At 36.5% G+C, this 20,812-nt stretch overlaps 1 protein-coding gene and 1 long non-coding RNA gene across 2 annotated transcripts in view; one reads left to right on the forward strand and one right to left on the reverse strand.

Moving 5' to 3' along the window:
• LOC136268448 (3'-5' exoribonuclease HELZ2-like) overlaps positions 1–20,812 on the forward strand; it is a 38,174-nt gene extending 17,362 nt beyond the window's left edge. Inside the window, exons 6-17 of the mRNA XM_066063792.1 lie at positions 5,587–6,622; positions 7,429–7,836; positions 8,218–8,290; positions 8,338–11,962; positions 12,091–12,185; positions 13,532–13,693; positions 13,829–13,972; positions 16,133–16,779; positions 18,237–18,488; positions 18,550–18,706; positions 20,230–20,400; positions 20,460–20,812. Of these exons, the coding sequence (XP_065919864.1) occupies positions 5,587–6,622; positions 7,429–7,836; positions 8,218–8,290; positions 8,338–11,962; positions 12,091–12,185; positions 13,532–13,693; positions 13,829–13,972; positions 16,133–16,779; positions 18,237–18,488; positions 18,550–18,706; positions 20,230–20,400; positions 20,460–20,599 (6,910 nt within the window). The 3' untranslated portion in view covers positions 20,600–20,812. The remainder of the gene's footprint in view (positions 1–5,586; positions 6,623–7,428; positions 7,837–8,217; positions 8,291–8,337; positions 11,963–12,090; positions 12,186–13,531; positions 13,694–13,828; positions 13,973–16,132; positions 16,780–18,236; positions 18,489–18,549; positions 18,707–20,229; positions 20,401–20,459) is intronic.
• Positions 19,497–19,940, reverse strand: LOC136268450 (uncharacterized). Its single transcript, XR_010707011.1, has 2 exons — positions 19,834–19,940; positions 19,497–19,704 (listed from the first exon to the last, which is right to left on the reverse strand). It is a non-coding gene; the product is annotated as an uncharacterized lncRNA (long non-coding RNA).

The raw sequence follows: 20,812 nt of genomic DNA on the forward strand, positions 1-20,812 counted from the left end.
CTAGCAGGTCTCTTAGTGGATTTTATCCTCCAAAGATCAAAGCATATTATGCATACTTTCCATTAGATTTTATTACCTAACTGAACCACTAATAAATTTCCTAGCGGAAAACACTCTAATAGGTTGTTCTGTTTTATTGGCAGCTGAATGCACTAATAGGCTTTATTATCTAGCTGAACACTTATTATCTAGCCGAGCACTCTATTAGGTTTTATTACCTAGCTTAACCATTATTAAGTTATATCTATACCAAAACAACCAAGTTGTGAAAAAAAGGGACCGGTGCAGCCCTCCAAAAATGCCAGGGTGAAAAAAGTTAGGAAATCAAAAGTGGTGGCCAAGAAATGGCTGCGATGATGCTAATGGGTCATTCCGTGTCAAATCAACAAGGAATTTAGGGTCATCTCTCGGATTTTGATGAAACTTGGTGTGTTTGTAGTACCTATGGTGCTTATCACTCATGCAAATTTTTAGCTCCATACATTCCATGGTTTCTGATTTATGACCACAAATATTTTGAATATTTCATGAAAATTTGGTCCATCTCTTGTTACAAAATCAATTGCAACCTTGCACTGTGTAAGTATTTGTAAACACAATTTTCAGTGATGGAAGACTGTTGATTGACCTTTCCAGTGATCCCTAAATTATGGGATATCTACTTAATTATGGTTCAAAAGTACTTCATTGAAAACTTTAATCCTTTATATTTTGAAAAATGCTGCTTGAAATTTTTCGAATTCTTTTGTGAATAATGATTGGGTCATGGTCTATGTTTGATAAAATTTTAGTGGTGGGACCACAATGGGCTCAAGAGATATAATGAATTATGTTGTGGTATGCGGTGAAATTTCTAGTCTATTATTGTTGTATTGGAGTGTACTCCTCCAATAACCACTCGCAACAAGGCCATGCCAAGTTTGTCTTACAGAGTGAAGGTGTCTAGGTACATTGCAACCTGTATTAGTGACCACCTGTATTGAAAGACCATCTATAAGCTGCAGTTAAGTTATACTTCTTTAATGTATAGCACCAAAGCATCAACCCTTTCTAGCAAATCCAAAAATGGTCCTTATTAGACAGGTTGACTATAAATTACAGATCTGACCACCATGTGTCCATGAACATCATGTAAATGTACTATCTCTTCACAAATACCTTCTTTATTAAGTTGAATACCACTGTAGTGGACTTAGCCATATTTAAGTTGCGTATGTGGCTACATAGATACATACAACAGAACTCCTCAGAAGGGATACCTGGATATCTTGAGAACCAGGACACCTGTTTATACACTGTACTCCCACTCTAGTGGTGCGCATACATTTAGACCAAGATACTTCTGTGGCTTCTGTAATATGAGCACTTTATTATGTTCCTAGCAATGGAGGGGTTTTTACCATACATGCATTAATTGTACCTCAATGTGTGAAATTAATTACTACATTACTTTACATTCATGACCACTTTGAAGATCAAGTCATAAACTCATGCACATACTCACATAGGACATGCTGACCACATACTTAACATTCGCCTGTACTGATCTTCAAAGTGTCAACCCAAAATACTTTGAAAAACCACTTTAGTAATTACAGTATTATAAATCACACATCGAGGTGCAAGCAAGTGTTAATAATATAAAAACTCTTGGTACAAGTAATGCATCTACTGTATATAGTGTAACTATTCTATTCCCTGGACCATTGATGAAGTGTTCATTTTTGAGAAACCACAGACTTGTCTTGGGCCCAAAATGTACGTACAATTATAAAGTAAGATCATGAGGCTATTAAGGTGCCCAGGTATCCTTTTTGAGGAGGTCTATTGTACCTATGCAGCCATGTACGTAACTTGAATAGTGTAGAGTGGGGATATGTATGTGAGTGCACCACAGCAAGATTTAACTTAATAAATAAGGTATAACTGAAGAGATGGTACAGCATTAATGTGTTTATGGACGCATGATAATCTCATTTATAGTCAACCTGTCTAAAAAGGACCATTTTTGGATTTGCTAGAAAGGGTTGATTCTTTGCTGCTATACATTAATATCCAATTAAAGTATAAATTAGCTGCAGCTTATAGATGGTCTTTCAATACAGGTGGTCACTAATACAGGTTGCAATGTACCTAGACACCTTCACTCTGTAAGACAAACTTGGCATGGCCTTGTTGTGAGTGGTTATTGGAGGTGTACACTCCAATGCAGCAATAATACACTACAAATTCCACCGCATACCACAACATAATTCATTATATATCTCTTGAGCCCATTGTGGTCCCACCACAAAAATTTTATCAAACATAGACCATGACCCAATCATTATTCACAAAAGAATTTGAAAAATTTCAAGCAGTATTTTTCAAAATATAAAGGATTAAAATTTTCAATGAAGTACTATTGAACCATAATTAAGTAGATACCCCATAATTTAGGGATCACTGGAAAGGTCAATCAACAGTCTTCCATCACTGAAAATTGTGTTTAAAAATATTTACACAGTACACAGCTGCAGTTGATTTTGTAACTAGAGATGGACCGAATTTTCATGAAATATTCAAAATATTTGTGGTCATACATCAGAAACTATGGAATGTATGGAGCTAAAAATTTGCATGAGTGATAAGCACCATAGGTACTACAAACACACCAAGTTTCATCAAAATCCGAGAGGTGACCCTAAATTCCTTGTTGATTTGACATGGAATGACCCTAATACCATTTCTATTAGCATCATTACAGCCATTTATTGGCACCCACCTTTGATTTCCTTACTTTTTTTCACCCATGTGTTTTTAGAGGGCTGCACCCTTTTTCACAGCTTGGCTGTTTTACTATAGATATCACTTCTTGTAATTGTAAGCCCCAAAGCCAGCCTATGGTTAGCTTTGAGGCTTCCTTTTTAACTTTTTTTTTTTTCCTTTACTATAGCACTAGGAATTGTCAAAGACTGTTATTTGCGTGAATCTATGTCTTTATTGTAATATTGAAACTGAATAAAACAGTTATCATGTAGCTATTAGGGTGACTTGTTACATAACTGAACCCTGTACAGAGTGTTATGTACATAACTGTATAGCCGAACTATCTACAGCGAGATCTTCAGGGTGACTGTACAAGGCTGAACCTACAGGGTGACTAGTTTGTAGCTGAATTGACTCTCTAAATGGTAAAAGGGAAGCACAATTAGAAGAAGATAGAAGACTAAGAAGAAAATTAGAAAGAAAATAAGACTAACTTGTACTCATCCCTGGACGGATTAAACTCAAATTTGGAATGGGAGGTGCCCTACCCTCAGGAAGTTTTCGCCATATTTATTACTGCCACTTCAGGCAATATCAAACTGCAGATACGTATGTGAAAATGACATTTTCTCGGTTCCATAAGTGAGCTATAAAATACACACTTGTCTGTCATGCGCCTGCACTGGCTGTACTTGGCTGCACGACACACTATGGTATGTCTTGATATATACTTTTGTAGTACTCTAATAGAGCACGCACTTTCTGAGTACTTCTAGTACAATGCGCATAGAATTACCACTGTTAGATCTGCACGATTATAAAACTATATCATTGTAGTGTTCTAAACTAGAACTTTCATTTACATATCAGGTATAAATTAAGTGAGGTGGGCAGTGGTAAAGGATTTTAGAATATAGATTTAGATGTCTCTGATTCGAATCCTGAAGAAAATTTGTTTTCCAGTGATTTATGTGCACATTTTTTTCTTCTTGGTGACTGTTCTGTTAGAATATCTTGACTGCGCTTGTTTTACATGTTTGGTTTTTGGTATATATTTCCTTAGCTAATGCTCTCAGTACTTTCAAACCATAAAAGGTTTGCACTACGATAGTTACTTCATCTACAGGTTGATTTTCAAGTTATTCTGTCAAGTGGATTGCCCTGTAGGCATGACAACAAATCACTTTCTTTGTAATTTTCAAAATTGTGCATAACTCCCTTGTTCTTACTTCAATCTGTGCAAAAATGGTACTGTAAATGTGCTGCACTATTCTCTTATTGCACTCCAAATTTTAAGTAAATCAACTAAATTGTGTGTGAGTTAATGAATTTTTCTAAGGTGTGTGAAAAGAAATAGAATTAAGAATGCATAAGGAGATTAAGAAGAAAAATAAGACAAATTTTGAAGGTGAATATCTCAATGATAGTTGGGCAGATTCAACTCAAATTTGAAATAGGTGGTGGTCCTACTCTGAGGGAGTTTCCATAGCAAAACTATTCAATTTCCATATAGGCACCATCAAGTTACAGATGTGTGAAAACAGTGTTTTCATTCCTGTAAAATACACATGTGTCTGTTGCTCATCTGCACTAGCTGTAGTTGGCCGCATGACACAATAGTGCACTGATTACTTAACTGAATACTCTAGATTTTATTGCCTGCTACATTGTTGCAACCCAAGGGAGGGACCGCAAAGATACCAATGCTAAAACCCCATACCATACAGCAGTCTTTGGCTGTGACGAAGTGCATTTATGTCTATACAGTGTATTGGTGTGTTCATGTTTGTCCGACCAACTCCAAGTTTTTCAGGAGATTTGTTCCAACACTTAAAGGATTTTATCATAAGCCCTGTACTAGAGTTTTCAGGTTCTCCTAACAACTGTATTGTTAGTAGAAAAAAACAGTCATGCAGTAGGCTTCCTCTTATACTTTGAAAGGACATAATATCCCACCAAATCCAATCATGGCCAGAAAATGGGCGAGAATTTTTCCTAACTAATACATGTTAATTTGAAAATTGGGAAGTTTTGTTTGGAACACTATTTACATGCCACAGAAGACGTCACCATTTTGCTTGGTATTATTATTAGTCATGTACCACGTGAAATTTTGAGCCTAGCACAGTTCTATTGTTGTATAGCTGCACCTCGTGTTGGAGCATTGTGTTCGTACACATGCGCTTACCAACCATGATTAAGTGCAAGAAACGAGTATGCGCTTAATAAATAATATGCACTTAACATATAAGTGCACTTGACTCTATGGTATTTTACGAAATGCAATTGCATGCTTGCTACCCATGTTTCGCTTTTTAATAATTTTTATTATAACTCCATAGCTATTGCTTCAATTTCTACCAAACCATGAGGTTTGATGGTTAGCCCAATCGTTAGCTTCCCATAAGTGGTTTGCCCTGTAGGGAATGACAGCGTATTTGTGTTTTTTTTCTTGAATATGTCTGCAAATGTTTCTTGTATTCAAACCAAACTTGGTACCCAGCGCCATTTTGTCTGCCAAATTTCAAGGCAATCAGATAATGCATATGCATTTTATGGCAATTTTGTTAGTGTGCAAATGAAACAAGTAGGAAAAACAAAGAATGAAGCCAATAATTTTGAAGACATGTCTCAGAAATGCTTGGAGCAAATATGGTATGGTGACTACTGAAGATGGAGGTCATTTACATAGCAAAGCATCATTTTGTTTCATGAAGGCAGCACAGAGCTATGTTTGCGTAAAAGTTACATTATGATTCTTCCTGTTAATAACACACTGGTGTCTTCTTGAGCTGTCTTGATACATGTGTATGTTATTGCAATTTAACTTTTGTATAGATGTGTTGATCCTGTGGATGTAGTAGTATTTCACCACAACAACACTAAAGCAAGAGATATTATGCCCAATTTGGAAAACTCTTTGCTTGGATATATAGTTATGAAAGATGCTGATTCTGCAAAGTACGTAATACAAGCAAGCCAATCAGTCCGATTTGAATTGACACAGTCGTGTAAACTTGTGGCTGAGGTAATTTCTGTGCCTTTCAAAAAAGCCTCCACTACCTTTAAAATGGAACATGTTCCCATATTATTGGTAGACAGACCTGATGATAAGAATGTTGAAAAGTTTAAAACATACATAAGTACCATTGGCCTGAGTGAAGATGTTAAAATATCCAACATCATAGCACAATTTCAGATTAAGCATCGTTACTTTCTAGATTTACACCTTGCAATAGAAAATATACCGAAAGCAATAATTCATAAACTCTTTCCAATTGGCTTGAAGAAAAAACATCAGAAGCAAGCTTTAGATACTAAATTTGGTTCACCTTTTACACCAGATCCATTACAGCTAGATGCCATTACTTCTATGCTGTCAGCAGATTCTGATGCTCCGTTTCTTCTTGTTGGTCCATTTGGTACTGGAAAAACTCATGTATTAGCTTGTGCAGCTGCTGCAATTGTCACTGAAGATGCAACTGCTAAAGTTCTCATTGTTACTCACCATAATAAATCAGCAGACACATTTGTTTCAAAATATTTTGGAACTATTGAATCAACCAAAGTTCTTCCTTCAAGGGTTGCTCCTGTTAGACTATCCACTGAAGACTCAAGTCCAGAAACAGACAAACCATATTCTGTCAAGTTCAATGATAAGAAAATAACGAAAGAATTACTAGATGAGCGACGTGTTGTGATAACAACTTTCCTTACAGCTCTGCGCTTTGCATCTACTGAAAAGCTACCTAGAGGATACTTCACTCATATTCTTATTGATGAGGGTGCTCAAACTCGTGAGCCTGAGACTATTGCTCCATTGATGTTTGCAAATGAAAGAACAAAAATTATAATAGCTGGAGATCATTTGCAGGTGTGTAATTTATAGTGTAGACATGTATGAATGTGAGCTGATGTTGTGCTACGTATTTCTAAAAACCAGGCACCCAGTAATACTATTCCAATTAATCAACACACAGAATGCTATTAATTATTGTAACTTTGTTTCTCACCTTGTTTTGTGACAATACATGCAGTACATTAAAATTAAACATATTTTGTAATTCACCGATTATTTTGTAATTTATTGTTTTATGTTGCTATGCATCACTAAGGAACCGTATCTCAAGCAAACCGCTTTAAACCACAAATTATGCACAGAAGTATCTTCTGAACTGTTTTATAGTTTGGCTATTGTGTTTTCATATGCAAATTCTCTACACAAAGCCTCATAGCTGCTCCTAATTTTGTTCGTGTACAAAGGGATACTCCCCCTTTCAACTTGAGAAGATACTCTATTCCTGGTAGCTTACAAGGCCTGTTGTGTTGTTTTTCAGTTGTTATATGCCTGCTACAGCACATAGGTTAGCCCCTGCTGAACTGTTTCACCTGGTATCAGTTACTGGCCACACACCCTTTAAGTAAACACGATGAAAACAGAAAGTTAAGCTTTAATACAGCATCCTTTATTCATTGAATGAATGTTCATTTTCTGTAGCTCAAAGCCAGACATACCAACATGCAGACGCATGGCTTTTGCCAAACCAATTACCATATATCAAAGGACTTTAATTAGTTTTAGTACATTGTCTCTGTGTTGTGTGATTTGCAATGCTCACATGCTTTGAGAGATGCATTCTATTAACTAGTCCATGTTTATAATCATTGCATTTTTTGCAGGTTGGACCCAAAACACTTGTGTTGGGTGAAAATGCAATTAAACATGGTCTGGCTGAATCACTAGTTGAGCGTCTGCATCATCATTACAACAGTAATCCACAATGGATATCACACCTTCTCATTAACTATCGAAGTCATGAAGCCATCATGCGTCTTTCATCTAATTTATTTTACAACAGCTCTGTTGTATCCAAGAGTACTGCTGTACTTCATCCATCAACTTGTTATCCATTACATTTTGTTTGTACTTCTTTGACTTATGGAAAGTTTCAGAATGTCATTGACATTGACATGAGTGAAGTTGATGTTGTGATAAAGGAAGTCAAGAAGTATACTAACCCTTGGCCTGCACAGTGGGGGAGTCGAGAAAAGTCATCAGTTTGCATTGTTGCTTCTAACAGAAATCAAGTATGTGTTGGCCTAATAATTTACATGCATTACAAGTATGTACAAGGAAAAATTAGAAGTTTTAAAGTCGAATTAGGTATAAAAAAAGCAATGAAACAAGGAAAGTTACTTACACCTGGTATAGAAATGACAAACTCTCTGCAAGTTATAAAAGCATATGATACTGGGTGAATGATTAAGTGTTGTACATTAGATATTCTTGTGTATGCTATTGCTTACATATCCTGCTTCGTGTCAGTCATGTTGTATGCATTCCATGTGAGTATTTATTAACTTAGAATGGACGATATTGTGCATTGAAAGATAATCATCATGTACTTTAATTTTGTATATATATAATGAATGATTCACTGCATACGTACATATATATTATGTTAACAGGTTATAAAATTTCATGAACAGTTGGGTGCACTGCATTCCTATGTTGAAGTTCTGCCTTCATTTGATATTCAAGGTAATTATCACATGTGTGTTTAATTGTACATACTTATCTTTATACAGGTAGAGAGTTTCGTGCTGTTTTTATTAGTACCAATGAAGCCACTGATGGTATTGGATGTTCCAAGAACCCCACTAAAAGCATGTGTGATCCTTTTGTTTTTAACACAGTTATTACACGTTCTCAATCATTGCTTGTTTGTGTTGGAAATCCGTACTTTATTTGCCAGCTTGAAGAAAACATGCAGACTGGCAGGAGATGCTGGGCTACTTACATTCAGTGTTGCCTTGATTGTGAAACATTTTCTTCCCTAAATACTAATTTTGGACAGTCAGAAAAAGAAGCTTTGCAGAATGCACTGCAGATCAGTCGAAATTATTCAGAAAAACAGATTAGTTCTGGTGACGAAATTGTTAAGGGTTATCTTAAGTTGTTAGCTCAGTTTGAGGAACACAAGAAAGCGCTAAGGTTTTCCAAAATGCAGGGAGATATGCAGTGGGTTAATCACGCTGAATCAGATGACAGTGAAGAAGATGAAGATGACTTTGATTCTTTTTCAGGCTCTTGCATAAGATGTGTTATATATTTTCAGTCACGGTATCATGCAATGGCAAGACAAGTTGAGAATCATAACAGAATTATTCATGTCAATGGTCAAAGCAACTTGCGTGGGGCATTCAATGAAAGTGTTGTGTTAATTGAATTGGTGGGTAATCACATTCCATCAAAGGAAGCAAAGAAGGAATTCGGTAGAGTTGTTCAATTGATTTCACTAGAAAGTCCTCTTTTCCTTTGTGAAGTTGATAGCAACAACTCCAGTCGATTTTATCCCATAAACAAAAAGGATCCCATATTTTATAACCTTCCATTCCTTTCGAAAACTACTAATGGTGTTGCAGTGTTTGATTCACATTCGTTGAGTGAAGTTCCTCGTATTTTCCAAGTATTTCCTGCAGAGATTGCAAAAAAAAGGATTTTTGTTTTGCAGTATCTTTGCTGGAACTCAGACACTCATAAATTTCCAGTTGGTGTGGTAATTGACTCATTTCCTAAAGGGTACACATTCAGTAGTGGTGAAAAATTGTTGCGTGTCCAATATAATTTTGATTTTTGTGAGTCAGAAAGCAATTTTAAGCTCATCAAACAAACAAAACAATGCAAACCTGAATATGTGTTTGCAATTACACAAAAAGTTGGTGGAGTGATTGAAAATGCTTTTTCTTTACACACTGTTAATAAAGGAGACACTGAAGTTTACTATATCAGCTTTTATGTTCTAAATGTTGCTAAATGCATTGAAGATGAAGAGCTTTTTGAATCAGTTGAAAGACGAGGGGTGTCTGCTTGTGTTAAGACAGATAAACTGCATCAGTGGAAGTTCTATTCAATGTTTCCACCTAAAGTATTAAATAAAGTGAATTTTGCAATGAACGAGCCACGCCACTGTTTTAGTGTCAGTTGTCAGGCTGAGGTTCATAATGGAAGATTAACCTACAGGCCTTTTGACAACCCAATTAAAGAAGTAATGGGTGTTCTAATCAAAACATACACAGCAGACAATGTTGAAAGTCTCATTGAGAATCAAGCAGAATTTAAGGAGATTTCTGTATTATTTCAAGTTGCTCAATGCTTACAGTACAAACGACTGGGCTACTATGAAGCAGCATACAGCTGTTTACTAGATATATCAGAAACCCCATGTACACAGTTGATATTAAAGGAGTTTTCTTTATGGGCTAATCGTTTGGTAGCTATACAGCTGGCTGAGAGTTCATATTTGTCATTCCCACTTTATTGTAAGTTTCCATCTAGTGAAGATGCAAGAAAAGTAGTTTGTAATGAACATGGCATGGCATTGCAAACTTCAGTTCACAACAAGTATTTTATACCGAACAATGGCTTAAAAGTATTGCCAAATGTTATCATCAATGGCCACATTTTTTCACTTCTTCTTGAGGCATTGAAGGATAATAACATTTTTAAATACCTTTCTCTTTTAGCTTATGATAATTGCTTTCCACAGTTTTGTGTTGCAGCACAGAAATTTAGAAATATTAAACAAGTTAAGGAGTTTGTAGCTTGTACTGAAGATGACAATGTGGATTTCAATAACTTTTCCCATGAAGCTGTGGTGTATACTACCATGTTTGCATCTCCTTTAACCAGTTATTTTGACATTGTTGTACAAGATATGTTGTCTTCTACACTCAATTTTCAACCATCCAAATATGATCATGCAAAATTGCGCTTGATATGTGAAAAGGCTAACAGAGATTTCAGACGGAAACTGGAATTTGAGGAAAATGTATTTAACCTGCAACTTGGAGTTACCTTAAAAGCATTCAATCATAGGATTGTTGGTTATGTTGAAAAAATTGATGACAAAAATCGGTTAAAACTGTCATTTCCTAGTTATGAACTGCAGAACTTAACTGAGCACCAGTCATCTTTTAACGTAGCTCATCTGTTTGCTGTTAAGGGTTCTGATTCTTTAGCTCGTTCATCCACTTATTCTTATGAATGGAAAGTGAAAGTTGCATCTTTTGTAGGCCCATCCTCTATTTTTACCTCTCAGCGTGCTGTTACTTTGAGTAATAATCAAGACACCAATACAACAATGCATATCACTTTGTTTCTGGCCAACAGTAGCAACGAAGACAAGGAATCTCATTATGATATTGAATTGGAGAAGAAACAGCTATTTGGTAACATGGACCCATCCACTGTTACGGTCAGTCAGGGAGAATGGAAGCAGTTAACCAGTGTGATGCTTAACCCTACCGAAGTTTGTTGTCATAATGCAATTAAGATATTATCTTACCATAAGAAAAGATCTGTGCAGAAGCAAGGATTTACTCAAGAAGCCGATCAAACAGTTTTTTGGTCAGGAACAGTTAAAATGCAAATGCAGGGAAAATATGACATGCTACATGTGTGGTTTGGTGCTGCTCAAGACACAGCCTTGATATATCCAAAAATTCAACAAGTTGAAATTGCTCCTTTTCTAAAAGTCTGCATACAGCATAATTCTGAACCAGAGAGATGTTTTACTGATGTGTCATTAGTCACTGCATCCAAAGGCTACTATGCAGACATTAATGAGTATCAGAAACTATGGGGGCAAGTAGTTATTGCTGAGAATGCAGTTAGCAGTGTCAATACACGTGATGTTTTATTGCTAGAAAACGTTTGCTTACAATGGCCTGCATTGGAGTATTGCTGTGACAGCTACATTGGTGATTATTATAGAATTCCTAAGGACGATTATATTATCATGAAACCTCCACTGGATTTTAATAGGTCCAGCATTGAGATGTTTGATCTTCGCAAGGGAGATCTTCTTTGTGTGCAATATGATGTGACTGACAAAAAAATAGATTTGCGCATGGGTTTTGTATTCCATATGATTGTCCACAAAGTTGAAATTAACAAGATGTCTATGACAAAGAACAGTAGTAGTGGTATTAGTGATATCAGTGACTTAGAGTCAGATCAGTGTAATGATGATGATATTGAATCCATTGTAGCAGATAAAATCTTGGCAATGCAGCATGAGGAAGTTGAAATAACATATTTTTTGAAATTCTCTGAAGGTGCTGCCAAAATCTCTGAAGCATTCAGAAATGTTTTGAAGGCATATAATCCAAGTTGTTTAGTGCAGATATTGCATATTCAACCCCCACAAAGGTTAATATAGTTATATTATTTTTATGTCAATATTGTGTATGTATTTAGTGATAAATATTCTAATCATTGTTCTTGGTGTATTTGTACCCAGTATTAACAGTATCATCATCATCATCATTATTATTTAGGAGGATTTATAGAACACTTTCTAACCTTCATAAGTCACACACGCTGACACAGTCCATTGCTTGTGGAGATATTGCAGCTATCCAAAGAGCAAAAGGTTTGTGTGCAGTTGACAATCCAGAATAGAATGTGTATCGTTCAACATATCATTGTGCATTGAAATATAATAATATAGCAAGTTCATACTTAAATTAAATGCATTCCCACCAAATCATACAGGATCATAAAGATTTGGGTTTATCATTCAAAACAGCCTCACAATACCTTCATGGCACTTTGGCAGTATTGGTTAGGTATAACTATGCCCAAAAGTGCCTTCAGTGTGATCCAAAATGCTTCCAATAGGTTGCTACGAAATTTATTGTTTTATTTAATGGTTAATGGAATTTTCTGCTGACTGACTGACTGACTGACTGACTGACTGACTGACTGACTGACTGACTGACTGACTGACTGACTGACTGACTGACTGACTGACTGACTGACTGACTGACTGACTGACTGACTGACTGACTGACTGACTGACTGACTGACTGACTGACTGACTGACTGACTGACTGACTGACTGACTGACTGCCTGCCTGCCTGCCTGCCTGCCTGCCTGCCTGCCTGCCTGCCTGCCTGCCTGCCTGCCTGCCTGCCTGCCTGCCTGCCTGCCTGCCTGCCTGCCTGCCTGCCTGCCTGCCTGCCTGCCTGCCTGCCTGCCTGCCTGCCTGCCTGCCTGCCTGCCTGCCTGCCTGCCTGCCTGCCTGCCTGCCTGCCTGCCTGCCTGCCTGCCTGCCTGACTGACTGACTGACTGATACCTTCAGACAAGCACAAGTTGATAACAGCTAAGGCTACGAACCTAATTTGACATCACTTCAACCTGACAGGTATCTTTTGGCATACCGCAGTACATATCATACATGCATCATGGACTTACTCCTTTGTGTTCCATTTCTTTTTTTGCTGACAGCCAAAGTGTTGATTCACAGTAGTAATTTAGTCATGGGTATAGACTGAATTAGGGATTAAATGTCCACTAGTACATATATATCTGTGACCTCCCTTGTTTCCCTACTTTTTTTCTATGATCCCTTATAATTGAACTTAAAATTCCAATTTTTCCTTATACTTGTTTTATCCATGTACATTTATCAAATACTCTTTGTAGTAACATGTGAATTACCATTGGTTTGTTTGATTTATTTATTTATGTATGTTAATTTATTTGACATTGACAATCCTTTGACTGTATATCTCTCTTTCAAAGATGAATTTGAATTTAAACTGTTGAAATCTCTAGTTGAATTTATTCAACTGGTTTCTTGACTATTTATGAGGTTAAATAATACACTCGTTGATAGAAAAGCTATGGAAGTGTGGTATGAGCAATCCACACATTATATACTATTTTATCATATTGGTGCTCAATTACTTACATAAGTGATGTTTTAATTCAGTTCCTAGGAATTCATTCACAATGGAGGAGTTATCTGCTGTACTAGATGATGACATCATTACTCATTTATGGGATAAACCAAAAAAAAAGCTCTCAAACATTCAAATGGCTACACTGAGACAAGCTTGTTGCAGCCCGTTTTTCATTATCCATGGACCTCCAGGTAATTGTGTTATTGTGTTTTTTACAGTGACTCCTACAAATTATGGCATTGTAATGTGGTTCTTTCCATGAACACAGTTCCCTTAGATCCATACACGTAATGTACATACTTATTTATCCATATCTTATCATGCAGGAAGTGGCAAAAGTATTCTTGGAGCTCATTTAGCTTACACATTTGCCAAGCTAAATCAAAATGCCAAGAGGAAAGGACGGTCTGTCAAGAAACGATGTGTTGTGTATTGTGGATCTTCCAATGTCTCTGTGGATGTGGTTGCAAGTACGTATAATGTACATGATCAATAAAATTTGTTAAGTACATTATCGTGCATACAAATGTATTAATGATACAGTTTGGTATTGTAGGGGTTCATCTCTTTTTCACCCCTATTATTACTATTGAAGTACACTTTATTGTACATGTAAGTCAAAGAGGTATCAACTGGAGTTGGTCCTTCATGTCATGACTCCTGTAGGTAGTCCTATCAACTTCCTGACTTTTACCATTTCTTATAGTCTCTGAATAAGTTATCACATAAAGTGGTCTGCATCACATGGGCCTTTCACTGGCAAGCTTTCCGTGTTAGACCGAGACCACATAAATAATCATTTATCAACCACTAGCATCATTATTGACATTTTACAACTATGCAACAATCAACCACCTAGCTATGAGAAGACTCTACCTTATTCTACTTACTATGATGGTATTCAGCAGCTACTATTTGCATTAAGCCATCAAATTTCACATACTTTGAGTATGTTGCAAACGAGTTATTGAGAAATGTTAATAGTCAATCCAAAATCAGTGTGTCAAACTTATAGTAATGAAAAGTGATTTCCATTATACTTATCTACAATAGCAGCTAATGTGCAGTTATAGTTGTGCCAGGTATTTGCTTCTTCAAGCCTGTTATAGTGACGCATGCACCTGATAGCATAATCATCATATCAAAAAGTATTTAATACAACAAAATTTGATAGTGTCTTCTTCCTTTTTATCATTTGGAAGTGTTAAGTGTGAGTAGCTGCCATCTGCTCTGGCCGGTTGTTGGAGTTCCTTCCATGTCTCCATTTAACCCTTAAACCCGCAGAAAACTTTTCGGAAATGCATGTTTACACAATATGGGCATGCATGGCGACACTAGGTGGGGTAACTTAATTCTTAAAGCCTACAAATACACATAGATTAAAAGTGTGTTTACTGGGTTACTTGGAGAAGGTTAAATAAACACTGTAACTACAGTGGCTTACTTGTTATGAAGCGGTGAACAGCGATGAGTCACGTCTCCATGTTTCTAAATTCTTGCCACGTGTTTAATTTCGATTGTGGGATTACTCACGTGAATCATATATGGTCCGATGCAGAATTTCACGAAGAGTTGAATGAAAGTTGTTACAAAACAATAGGACCAACTACCATCGGGTTATCAACCATTTTACAAAGGTATGTAAAGGTTTTGCGTGTTTACTTACCGAAAAGTTATCTTCACAGCTAGTTTTGGCTACACCATATAGAAATAGGGTAAAACCCTTGGTATCATTTTAATCCTTGCTACATCACGAGTAGAATGACATAAATTGCATAGTCGGAGGGTGGACGCTTCGAAAGTTACAGCGCTTTGTGCAAAGCATGCATATTTATTAAGTGTAAATCCAGTTTTCTGGATTATGCGGGTTTAAGGATTAAAAAACAAAATTTTATCATGGTTTCAGCTGGGCATGTATAACTATAAAAAAGTCCCTATAAAGGCTACTGAAGAACACTGCAACAATCAGAACTAGAGCTGAATGATAGTACAACTATCATAATCATGATTTGATAGTAACTTTTATATTATGATAATGATAGTATCACAATAGTTACTAGCAGTTACTAAAAACATTCAACCTCACATATACAAACACTTGAAACTGCAATTACATACACACCATACTGTACATCTGCTTTTCTAACACTTCACTAAAAATTGTTACGTGTCAGTATTACAGTTGTTATCTTTGTGTCCATGCTCAAGCTACTGGTCTTTTACAGTTTTCTGAACTTCAACATTATCATCTTTGCTTTTGTTATCCATATACTTTTGACCAAGCACAAATATGGATAAGTAATAGCGATAGCATGATAGTTAGTATACTATCAAGATCACGATTGTTACTAGCTATCACCACAATTGATTAATCGCCACAATTGTTCAGCTCTAATCAGAGCCTCTCACCACACTATTACTGATCATGGAAATATTCATAATAATTCATTGGTCAATAATTGCCATTAATTGGTATTGCACAAGTTGATATTAGGTACGTACTAGTCAATAATTGGCCACTTACACTAGTTAAAATTATTGTAGCTGTACAGTAATACATTGTACATACATGGTGTGGCAATTGTTATTAGCATACTAAGTACTTGTTTGTATGTCTTCTTATCAAATAGAAATGTTGTGTGATTTAACTCAGAGTAAAACTAGAAAGCAAAGGCACCGCACTGACACAATAAAGGTATTGCGAATATATCCTCGTAATATTGAACAGTCAGTATACCCCAGTCCATTTGAATTGCTAAATGACAGTGAAACTTTGTCAGGCAGTGATACTCCATATTTAAAGGATCTGATGAAATACAGCTTGCATTACAAAATACGATATGAATGTGGTAGATTGGGAGAAACAATCAGATCCTTTGAGGAAAGGTTTGCTGCAAGTAAGCAAAAGGAAAGGCTAGCCAGTAAGGCAGACAGAATGAAATACAAGCAAGCTATAGATAAAGCTTCAAACAGAATACTTTCTGACAACATCGACATTTTAATTTGTACATGTAATGAGATGGGCAGTGGAAGAGTCTTTCATAACATTGAGGCAGAACAAGTTATAATTGATGAAGCTGCTATGGTTACTGAACCAGAGAGCATGATTCCTATACAACATGCAAAACAGGTGATTCTGATTGGAGATCATCAGCAGTTGCAACCAAGAGTCAATAGTAGACATGCCAGCAGAAATGGGTTGTCAACCTCACTCTTCCAGCGATATGTTGATACCATTAAATATGATCATTTATTTTTGAGTGAACAATTCAGAATGGTATGTATGACTCTATGCATATGCTGTAATCACATGTTAATACAGTGAAAGCTCATTTATAGAGCCACCTATGGGACAAAGCAATTGGCCTCCATAATACAGTTTCCCTTTGAAGCATGCCTTAGCTTTAGAGCCTATTAGAGGTGGCCAGTATAATGAGGCGGTGGTTGCCACTAATTGAGGTTTCATCATCACTGTAAAATATTATGTACATATATACTAACCATTTCACATATGTATGTGTAGCTTGTGGAGTGTTGTGCATGTAGTATATAGTAGTGGTCTATATCAAAACTGCCAAACTATGAAAGAAGTGTGTAGCCCCCAGGGTAAAAAACCATGCAAGGTGCCATGGCTGTGATAGTAACTAGGTTAATGGCAAAAAATTAATAATGACATTTCAGGTGGATTTGTGTTGTCTTCTCCAAGATTCGTCCGAATTGTCATAATTAATTTTTTTGCTATTAATCTATCATCATAGCTACTTCTTTGCCACCACCTTAAATTTCACATCTTTTTTCACCCTGGCTTTTTGGGGGGCCACACACTTTCCACAGCTTGGCTGTTGTGGCATAGATATCACTTCTTTTTGCAATTGCATACTCCAAAGCTAGTCTCTCTGGTGCTTCCTTTTTACTTGTCATTTTTCTGAGGAAGAGTGTAGATTTTTTATTTGTGGTCTTTGTGTCCATTTGAAGGAACTATTTTGCTCTTCATAATTACAAAATAATTTGGTACTGCAAAATTATCACATTAACTCTCTACAGGTTGACTTCAAATGTAGCTGAACTCTCTACAGGGTAACTTGTAAGATAACAAGGATCATGCAGGATACACAATAATGTGTCATGCAGCCAAGTGCAGACGTGTGTCAGACAAGTGTGTATTTTACAGGAACCCAGAAAATGCTGTTTTCACGCATTTGTAGCTCAATAGTGATCATGAAATTACAGGTATCTACCAAGCATAAGTCCTTTAAATAAGTTTGTAGTGCCTAAATATGTGAAAGTACTGATAGGAAAAATTAATGCCTTGATGTGGTTTCATTGCATGAAGAAGACGACCATCAACCTGATTGAAGATAAAAGGTGCAGAGGGAATACACTTGCCAGAACCCTAAAAAACACATGCCACTGTGAATTTGTTATTGTGATGTAAAATGGTGGCCATGTGCTGCTTCGTTTGGCCTCCAGCCTTGCAACCATGGTCATGCAGGAGGCTAGCAGATGAAAATTCGAGTTTCAGTGATTTTTATATCCGGCCGCCTGTAAATGTTTTCTTGCTTTTAATGCTGTGTTTGATGTTAGATGGACTAATATTATTCCATAAATGTGATTTTCGTTGCGTAAGATTTCTTCAGTATGATTTTTAAAGGCAGCATTTCATGTCACTTTTGGGAGGATTATGCATGTGCTTTTACTATATACGCACATTTTTTATATACATTCTTATTGCAGCACAGTTATTTGTGCAAGTTTCCAGCAGAAAACTTTTATGCCGGAAAACGGATGTTTACTAATTCTACTACAGCTAAAGAAATGGAGATTAAAGCTAACAAACTTAAACAGTTATGGCCCAATAAGAACCCTTCTACACCCTTTGTGTTTTGTGATGTGATTGGTACTGAGGCCGTCACAGACACTGAATTTGTTAGCAAAACTCGAGTAGGCCAGGAATCTAAATTTAACAACCAAGAAGCTGACAAAATTGTAAGTTTAGGCACACTGTACTGAATGTTCTTATCTTTGGTTGTTCATTTATGTGATTCAGGTTGAAATTGCTAAAGTTTTGGTTCTGAATTATGGTGTACTACAGCAAGATATATTAGCACTGTCCCCCTACCAAGCTCAGTGCAAGCACATAGAAAGAAAGCTACAGCAATGTAATCTGTCTAAAGTGAAATCCAGCACAGTCAAAAGTAGTGAAGGTATAGAATGTGTATGATAGATGTGTGGTGTTTTAGGATGTAACAGTAATGATGCATGTTTAGTGTGTGACATTTTGTTACAAAAAGCAGTGGATAGAATCTGAATAATGCATGTTAGTATTTTGTTATTCATGGCTGATCTAGGCTTATTATTACTGATGCACTAATTTTTGCAAATCGCACATCAGGTTTACAGCTTTGGTGACTTTCGTAAAAATATTTCATACAAAGTTTATTGTGCATTAAGGGTGCTCGCGGCTATTTGAAGCCATACAACATGCAATTTTTGTATTGTTGCTAATGCTCACATAATGTATAAAATGAATCCATATGCTACTTACGTTGGAAGTGCTTCTCTTTCTCTTCAACACAAACCAAACAGAATTCTTCTAGCCTATACCATTTTATAACTATGCGTAGTTCTTTATGAAGCGCTTAAATCGAAACTAGTCCTCCATTTTTCACAGTAGCGCCCTGGAAACCACGTTGAACAAACTTCAGCTTATAACTCACAACTCTATGTTTAGTATTAGTACACAGCGTACATAGAACTTAAGTTAGTACTAAAAGTGTGCTACACCATTCAAAACCTCATGTTCTCGGTGCCGTAACTCATGAAGCCATAACGCTACGGACAAAATCTAAACATAGACCTCTGGAGAATTTATCAGCGAATCTCCCTACAAAATTTGAAGCCTTCACGGCTATCACTCAAAAACTAGTTATATTTTTAGTAAACATGTGCAAAGATTGCGTGCGCCCAACATTATTGATACAATAACCACACAAATTCCTATTGACCGCAATCACCAACTTTTCAAAATAACATGTCATAAACGCTGTTCTAAACACAAAAAGTTCTGTTTTCTCTTCTTCACACACAGGAACAGCTTCTTGCTCCGCCTGGAGTCTCCAAGTCGCTCTTGGATAGGTTACGCTAGGCACGCCATCATCAGCAGCTTGTAACGCCTTGTGATTCCAGCTGGTAACATTGGCCCCTACATAAGCAGCTTACAATTACAATACTAACTACCAGCATACCCTATCACTCGAGAAAACAAGGCACGAACGCATGTTGCCTACAAGCGAAAAGTGCGTTCACACTTGTTGCCTTAAATAACACTTACTTTTAGATTAATTCATAACTGTTGATCCATCAGACAATCATTTGCTAACACTTCAGTGACGATTCTAAAGCAAACAAACATGCTATTCTTCGAGCTGAAAACATGTCCACTTATACAAGTATGCGTAGTAATGCCAATTATGATGCAATAGCCGCATGTGGTTTCTGGGCTGGCACTTAAACGGCTTCAAATATCAGCGAGCACCCTTAATGTGCACATTAATACTGTTAAATCTATTGTGTCCTCTATTTTTATATATAAGTATTTGAAAGTGGTAATTAAATAATATTGATCATTTCAAGCTTAGTAGTATACTTTATAGTCTCTCTGCTGATTTTAGACATGCCTACATCGTTTGTGGGTAAACTTACTAACACTGAAATTCTTTGTACATAGGCTATGAGTGTGGAATTGTATTGTTATCAACGGTAAGGTCTCTACCACTGGAAGATTTTGATAGTATAACTCCTGACCGAGGATGGCTAAATGAGCACCTTGGGTTTCTAACTGACACCCACATCATCAATGTTGGCATTACCCGGTGTCAGTATGGCCTCATCATAGTTGGTATGGCATACTTTATAATATGGTAACAATGTCTTTTACTGTTTACTTTACTTTTGAAGGAAATAGGTGTCTTCTTGAATATGATGGCACTTGGAGTGACCTAATAAGCTTTTGTTCAAAGCAGCGTAATGTTGTGCGAGCTAGTCAGTTTCCTTCAAGGACAGATCTTGAAAGGATAAAGGGATTCTCTATTGCTTGAGACACTGCACTACATATGTACATACACACAATATTTGCTTCACACATACATATCTTGTACCCCTGTCCCCATTATTTCAGTACGAAGTATGTAACTTTTTTATTCATGTTTACACATACTTTAAATGTATACTTTCTCTCTTGCATGTATTTGACGTGTGTGTGTGTTCATACATGTATAATTTTAATTATTTATTAAGTAGCGGAATTCTAA

The sequence above is a fragment of the Dysidea avara genome, chromosome 10, assembly GCF_963678975.1.
Source record: "Dysidea avara chromosome 10, odDysAvar1.4, whole genome shotgun sequence".
NCBI classification, from domain to species: Eukaryota; Metazoa; Porifera; class Demospongiae; order Dictyoceratida; family Dysideidae; genus Dysidea; species Dysidea avara.